The sequence below is a fragment of the Papaver somniferum genome, chromosome 9 (genome assembly GCF_003573695.1).
Source record: "Papaver somniferum cultivar HN1 chromosome 9, ASM357369v1, whole genome shotgun sequence".
In the NCBI taxonomy this organism is placed as follows: Eukaryota; Viridiplantae; Streptophyta; class Magnoliopsida; order Ranunculales; family Papaveraceae; genus Papaver; species Papaver somniferum.
The window spans coordinates 181495403-181502439 of NC_039366.1; the positions used below are offsets into that span (position 1 = coordinate 181495403).

Genomic DNA, 7037 nt, shown 5'->3' on the forward strand with positions numbered 1-7037 from the left:
CAGTACTATTGAAATGTAATTAAGCACCATCACTAATAAAAAGTGAGTTAAGAAATTTAATTCTCGGATATTATAATCACATTTAACCTGTTGACTTTGTCTAAGTTGCTCCTCTAAGGCATCATTTGTAAGTTTTAGCCACTTATTCTCTTCAAGGCACTCCTCATACTTTTGCTTTGTTACTCTGGCACGGGCTTTAGGCTTACCAAAGAATGTAGTTGGGGTGATATGTTTACCAGCATCCCTAACTCTGCCAGGATGCTCTGGACCAAAAAAGTGTGTGATCGCGTCGACATCGTTGGGCACATCACTTGTCCCATCTATACGTTGCTTTTGAAACTCATCCTGCAAAAATATAAATATAATGTAGATTAACAAAAACTAAAATTAGGAGGACAACCATAAATTGAAAACTACAACAACTTACAATACTGGCTGCCATTTCTTTACACTCATCATTTTTATACACTCCTTCTTTCATACGTGCCTCCTTCCATAACACACATCGATCACGATCAAGTTCATCCTGTGTGTACTTACCACTGTCTATCTGCTCATTTCAAATATAAGAGATGACCAGACATTAATATAATATAGCTTGTTATAAATTATATAAAATGATTACATAATTAAAACAATTTCGTACTAATTTTTCCGCCAGTCCTGTGTATCCGGCACGGCCGATGCGGTGGCCATAAATGTTCAGAGATCGCTTCTCTGATTGTTCATCATGGATCTCCTGCACAAAAGAATCATATATTATGTTAAGATAAACCAATATAACAAAATATAAATAAATAATAATTCACATCCATATAAAAACACCTTAAATTCAGAAGATAATCTTCTTTTCACAAAACCGTCCCAATGATGTTGCTTGATATATGGGTACAACTGGGGAGGCTTCTTAAGAATCTGAGGTTCATCCTTGAATGGAAGAGCATAGTCTTTTGTGAGTCGGGACTTAAAAGTTCTCCACAGACTTCCGCAATTTTTCAACATCGTCTTTTTCAGGTGTGGTTCAATATTGAATCGACTCTATAACAAATGTAGATTTTCAACATATCAATATAAGAAAAATATTACATAAAGTTCACGCGAAAACTTGAGTTTCATGCACAATAATACCTTAATACAATCCCACAATGCATCTTTCTGTGTAGTGTTAACATAATTCCACGAGTCAATATGAATCGGGATAAGCATCCTCGCCATTAAGCCCATATAACTAGGCAGCTTTGCTTGTTTCGTCACCCGAGGCAAACCGTGGTCATTCAAAAGTATATCTTGTTTGTCAGGATTATTGTGTTTCACCAGAGTTGGTAGCCTTGAAACGCTCCGGGTGTTTTTCTTCTTAACTATAGCAAAGAAACCTATACTTAAATCACTACTATACATATAAACTTATTGCATGACAGTGGCATATATGAGAACAAAAATAAAAGTTATGCGACAAACTGAAGGAAAGAAAATAAAAAATAAACTAATATTTTTTTACCCATCGGACTGCTACCAGGTTGGAGTTGCAAAGCATCCATTCCTAGAAAAGAAGAGACTTCTGGAAGCAGATATACGAAGAGAGAGCGGAAATCAATTACAAGGATTATAGACCAAATGAAAAGACTATACAAATCGACTAAAATAAACAATAGTCAAATACAACATGACTCTGAATAGATGCAATCGCTGAAATAAACATTCAATTCTCATACACATTTTAACAAACACCTAAAATGTATAAATTATCCCTAAGACCAAAAGAGCAGAAAAAAGTCTTACATGAAAACAACCACTTTAAGGTTTTGCACCTTAAAACAGATTTCATAAACTAAAGTTTAGTATAATGATTTAAAAAGGTCAGATTGATATGCAAACCTGCAATGGTGTTGAGGTCGATACAAAGCAGTCAACAAATGAAAAAAAAATCGATATGGTGAAGACTGAAGAGAAGAATCGGGAAAAAGAATATGGGATCTGTTATATAAGAGATATTATCGATGGAAATACCAAAACAGATAGCCATAGGCACCGGAAATAATGGAAAATTTGAGAGACTAAAAGATTTTGTGGGCGGGAATGAAAGATTTTGTGGGCGGGAACGCAAAATGATATGGGATTCTGTTATATAAGAGATTTTATCGATGAAAATACCAAAACAGATAGCCATTAGGGACCGGATATAATGGAAAATTTGAGTGACGAAAAGATTTTGTGGGAGGGAATGAAAGGTTTAGCGGGAGAAATAGTTCTCATCGAGATTTTATTCTCTCTTCTGTGTTTGGATAGAGTCGAGATAAATATGTAGTTTCCTTGGGGCCGACTGAGTTTCCAAGGATTTAAGAAGAGACTGACTTTTTTTTTTGCAAGGCAGAAGAGACTGACTGAGCTAGATTTACCTGACACATGTAAAACACAATACAAGTCCAATTTTTAACCGATCACATACCTACATGATTTATAAATGTCATTTTTTAACTTTGTAACAAACCTTGCACCTTTTATCCCACCATTGTTGAGCTCATTTTCAAGCAAGTATAGATAAAGATGCTAACATAAATGAAGATGCTAAGTCTATTGATGAAGTGTTGTAACAATAGTAGCTTCCATGATACTCTCAAAATTAAAAAAAAAATCAGGCAAAGAAAATCAAGTACGTTCTGGAGGGAGAAAACATATATGCTTTAAAAATTCAGTCATCATCATCTGCTTCAATTTCCATTGAACTGTAACCGTCGTCCATGGAACTGTCATCATCCGATGATTCATCCTCGTCCATCGGGTTGTCATCTTGCACATGTGTTTTCTTTTGTTCCTTGGAGATGTCTTCAATCCATATACCGTCATTGTTATCACGCATGTAAGCATATTGAGAATCATCACCTATGTCAAAGGAACCCTCCTCAGGAACAACATTTTCAAAGCTGGGATTACCCTCTAAGGCCAGTGACTCTTACACCTCACATTCATATATATCTATTTCCCGTGTTGATATGACAATCGAACAATTAGAATAACTTTGGTCTTGTACATAGAAAACTTGTTTCGCTTGGGAAGCCATAATGAAGGGGTCAACTTTATGACCTAACCTCTCAAGTTCAACTCGTCTGAATCCCAGTTTATCTATCTTTATTGCACGACCCAGTTACACTTGAACAAGGGTACCCTTATCATTTGATAATCAAGAACCCATATCTCCTTGATCACACCGTAGTAACTGTTGTCTTCTGTGTCCACTAAGCATACTCCACTGTTTTGGGTAACTCTTCTATCATCTCGAGCCTTTGTGTGATATCGGCATCCATTTACTTTGAATCCTTCATATGTCAGTATTTGGCTACTTGGTCCAGATGCTATCCATCTCAATTCTTCAAATATAATATTATCAGGATCTTTTCGTTCTTCTTCAACCTGTAAATTATCATATCAATGAATATTCACTGTAAACACTCCAATTCACAACACCAATGGATATTCACCGCAAGCACTTTTTCATAATACGAAAAATGAAGAGCATTCTTACTTTTTCATGTAACTAATCTTGGAATTTTTGACAATGCTGTTTCTCCAACCATTTTTCTGTTTCATGTGGAAATTTTTCCTTCAAATAAGACATGTGTAACCTGAAATATGAATGTGTATATCAGAGACAGTGAACACATTTCGCTTACTAGGAAAAAGAGGTGCACAAATGGTTTCAAATTCTTAAACAGTAAACATGTTTCTAATACTGGTAGAAATGTTTGTTTAAACTTCACACGACAAACAAACTTGTCAGGCTAGATTTATGTCCTACCAAAAAGATTGACTCAAGATCCTTCCAATGAACCAACAAAACCCAATTAAATACATAATGTATAAGGAAAGGCGAATAAGTGTTTATTTAAAAACCTTGTTATCAGAAATCAAAAACAATAAGTTCGCAAATTCAAGTTCTTACTCAAAGTAGGGTTCCACGACTTCTGTGTTATTTAGTACGGTTTGGTGTGCCTGCCGCATCACTGGTCCATTAACATCAAGATCAGCAAACGTGCTCTTTGATAATGTCTTCCCGTCAGAAAGAAGGCTCGTGCCACCAAAATTCTCGGTCGTTGTTGCAGTACCAACAATAGGAATACCAATAGTTACAACATTTTTGAAGTACTCAGTGCAAAACTCAACCGCCTCTTCTGCAATATAACCCTCAGCTATGCAACCTTCTATACGGTTCCGATTTCGAGCATAGCCTTTCAAAACCTTCATAAACCTTTCAAAAGGATACATCCATCGGAAGCAAACCGGCCCACATAATTGAACTTCCCGAACCAAATGGACAGTTAAATGAACCATGATGTCAAAAAAAGACGGGAGAAAATATTGTTCCAATAAGCATAAGGTAACAACCAAGTCCTCTTGTATTTTAGTCAGGCGCATGACATCAACCTCAGTGCAGCAGATTTCCTTGAAAAAAAAACATAACCTGATTTCTCACATGCTCAGGAAAAATGGACCTTATAGCTAACGGAAGAAATTGCTGCATAAGCATGTGATAGTCATGCGATTTTAGACCGTACAGCTTTAAATCTGTCATCGATACCCGGTTTTTAAAACTCGAACAGTAACCTTCTGGGACCTTCAATTCAGACAATGTTTTACAGAACTTAATCTTTTCCTCCTTTTTCAATGTGAAACATGCCGGTGGAAGGTACGCCTTTTTTCCATTCTCTTTAGGTGCCAATTCAGGCCTCATTCCTAAATCCTCAAGGTCTTTTCGAGCATTATAACCATCTTTTGTTTTCTTAGGTACGTTTAGTAACGTCCCAACAATACTCTCTCCTATGTTTTTCTCCGTGTGCATGACATCTAGACAATGTCGGACAAGCAGGTACTTCCAGTATGCTAGTTCAAAGAAAATTGACTTCTTCTTCCAATAGACGGGTTTAGATTTCATTGTCTTACCCCATACGTTCTGAATGCCTTCAACCTGCCTAAGAACTTCTTCACCGTCGTAAGGTTTTGGAGCTGTACCTAACTCTTGCTGACCATGAAAATCCTTTTTATCCAATCTAAACTTGTGTTTTCTGGGAAGAAATTTCCTATGACTTTGATAAACATTTTTGTCGGAGTATTTGAGCCTGATGGAAGAAGTACGTTCAGCACAAATTGGACAAGCATTATATCCTCCTTTAGGGCAACCCGAAAGATTAGCATATGCGAGGAAGTCACTGATCGTCCAAAGAAGTACAACTTTGAGATTGAAGTTCTCCTCCTTGTAGGCATCATAAACTTCCACACCTTCATCCCATAATTTCTGTAGATCCTCTATAAGAGGGGCCAAATAAACATCTATATCGTTTCCGGGCTGTTTAGGACCAGATATCAACATCGTCCGCATGATAAATTTCCTTTTCATGCACAATTTCAGTGGAAAGTTATAAATAGCCAACATTACCGGCCAACAACTATAATTTCCACCAACAGAACTATTTGGATTAAACCCATATGTAGAAAGAGCTAACCTCAGATTTCGTGGTTCTTTAGCGAACTCTGGCCATTTATTGTCAACTAGTTTCCATGCCGGGGAGTCGACTGGATGAAGAAGTTTACCATCTTCAACTCTTGGGAGGCTATGATATATCAGGTGTTTTGATGTCTTTGGTGACCGAAACATCCTTCGAAATCTAGGAATAGGTGAAAAATACCACATAACTTTCTCAGGCACCCCTTTACTCGTACCAGATGGCGCCTTCTTCCATCTAGAAGCTCCGCAGGTCCGGCAAGTATTATCATCTTTATAATCCTTTCTAAAAAGCAGGCAATCATTGGGACATGCATGTATTTTCTCATATTCCATCCCTAATGCATTAAGAGTTTTCTTAGCTTCGTACATAGACTCAGGCAACTCGTTATTTGGTGGGAGCATGCTTTTAACTTCACGGAGTAATTCTGTGAAGCTCTTATCGGACCAACCACCTTTTGATTTTATGTTGAATAGCCTAATCAATGTCGATACCTTTGTATGCGAATAAAAACTTGGGTAAAGTGGTTTTTCTGCATCTTCAATCAACTTTTGGAAACTATCTGGATCCCCTGTGAACTCTTCATGTGCAGCCTGAACCATATCTATTGCTGCATCTTCAGGTAGCTCCATTTCATCCTCATCGTCACCATGCGCATATTGGAAATCGTCATGTGAAGTACACGACCTAGAATTAGCAGTAACCTCTTCCCCATGCCAAATCCAATTCTTGTAGTTTCGATTGATGCCACTAACATACAGGTGAATTCTCACTTTATGCACTGGCAGAGAACCAGTTTTCATGCATTCCCTACACGGACATAATATCTCAATTTCATCATCTATCTCATCTGTATCCATACTGTCACGAATATGATCGATGGCATATCTCAAGAATTTCTCAACACCTTGTTCATATTCTGGAGACAACCTATGTTTATCCATCCAGAATTTGTCCATTCTAAAAGCTGTATAGTTCACAAACAAAACAAAGTGATTAACTTTCAGCGGCAGACCCAACAACTAGTATGACAAGACAACTACACAATAGAACATAATCAGATCAAATTGAATTCGAATTCATATAATCTTCTTGTTGAGAGTAACCTAAAAGAGTTATCATTTTTCTACCTCAAAAACAGATAAAAAGAACCAAAAGTCGATACACATAACTAAACATCAAATACAGCTAAACCACAATTTAAGCAAGTAATTCCAAAATTGAGAAACAAAAATCAATACATCACGAAAATCAATACACATCCAACTAATCAGATTAGGTAAGAAATTCGAAAATTGAAAACAAGCTCAAAAATTGACAAAGTTTTCAACTAAAAGAACAAACCTGTGAAAAGAAGAACTAAAGTTTTCAAGATCTGCTTCTGAACGTGTAATGTATATATCGCTTCTCTTATTTAATTGTGTTGATTCTTCGATTTCTGGATAGAAATTCGAATATGGGAACAACCCACCTATCCCAATCCTACTTGGAAACCCCCAACACTTCTCAATCTCCTTCGTTCATCACCCAATTGTACGGTTG

General features: G+C 36.8%; 1 protein-coding gene across 1 annotated transcript; it reads right to left on the reverse strand.

Annotated features, from left to right (window-relative positions):
* Positions 1–4420: 4420 nt before the first annotated feature.
* Positions 4421–6454, reverse strand: LOC113312947. The gene has a single exon (XM_026561679.1). It carries the CDS (start codon positions 6452–6454, stop codon positions 4421–4423), a length of 2034 nt encoding a protein of 677 aa, XP_026417464.1.
* Between the last annotated feature and the right edge of the window lie 583 nt (positions 6455–7037).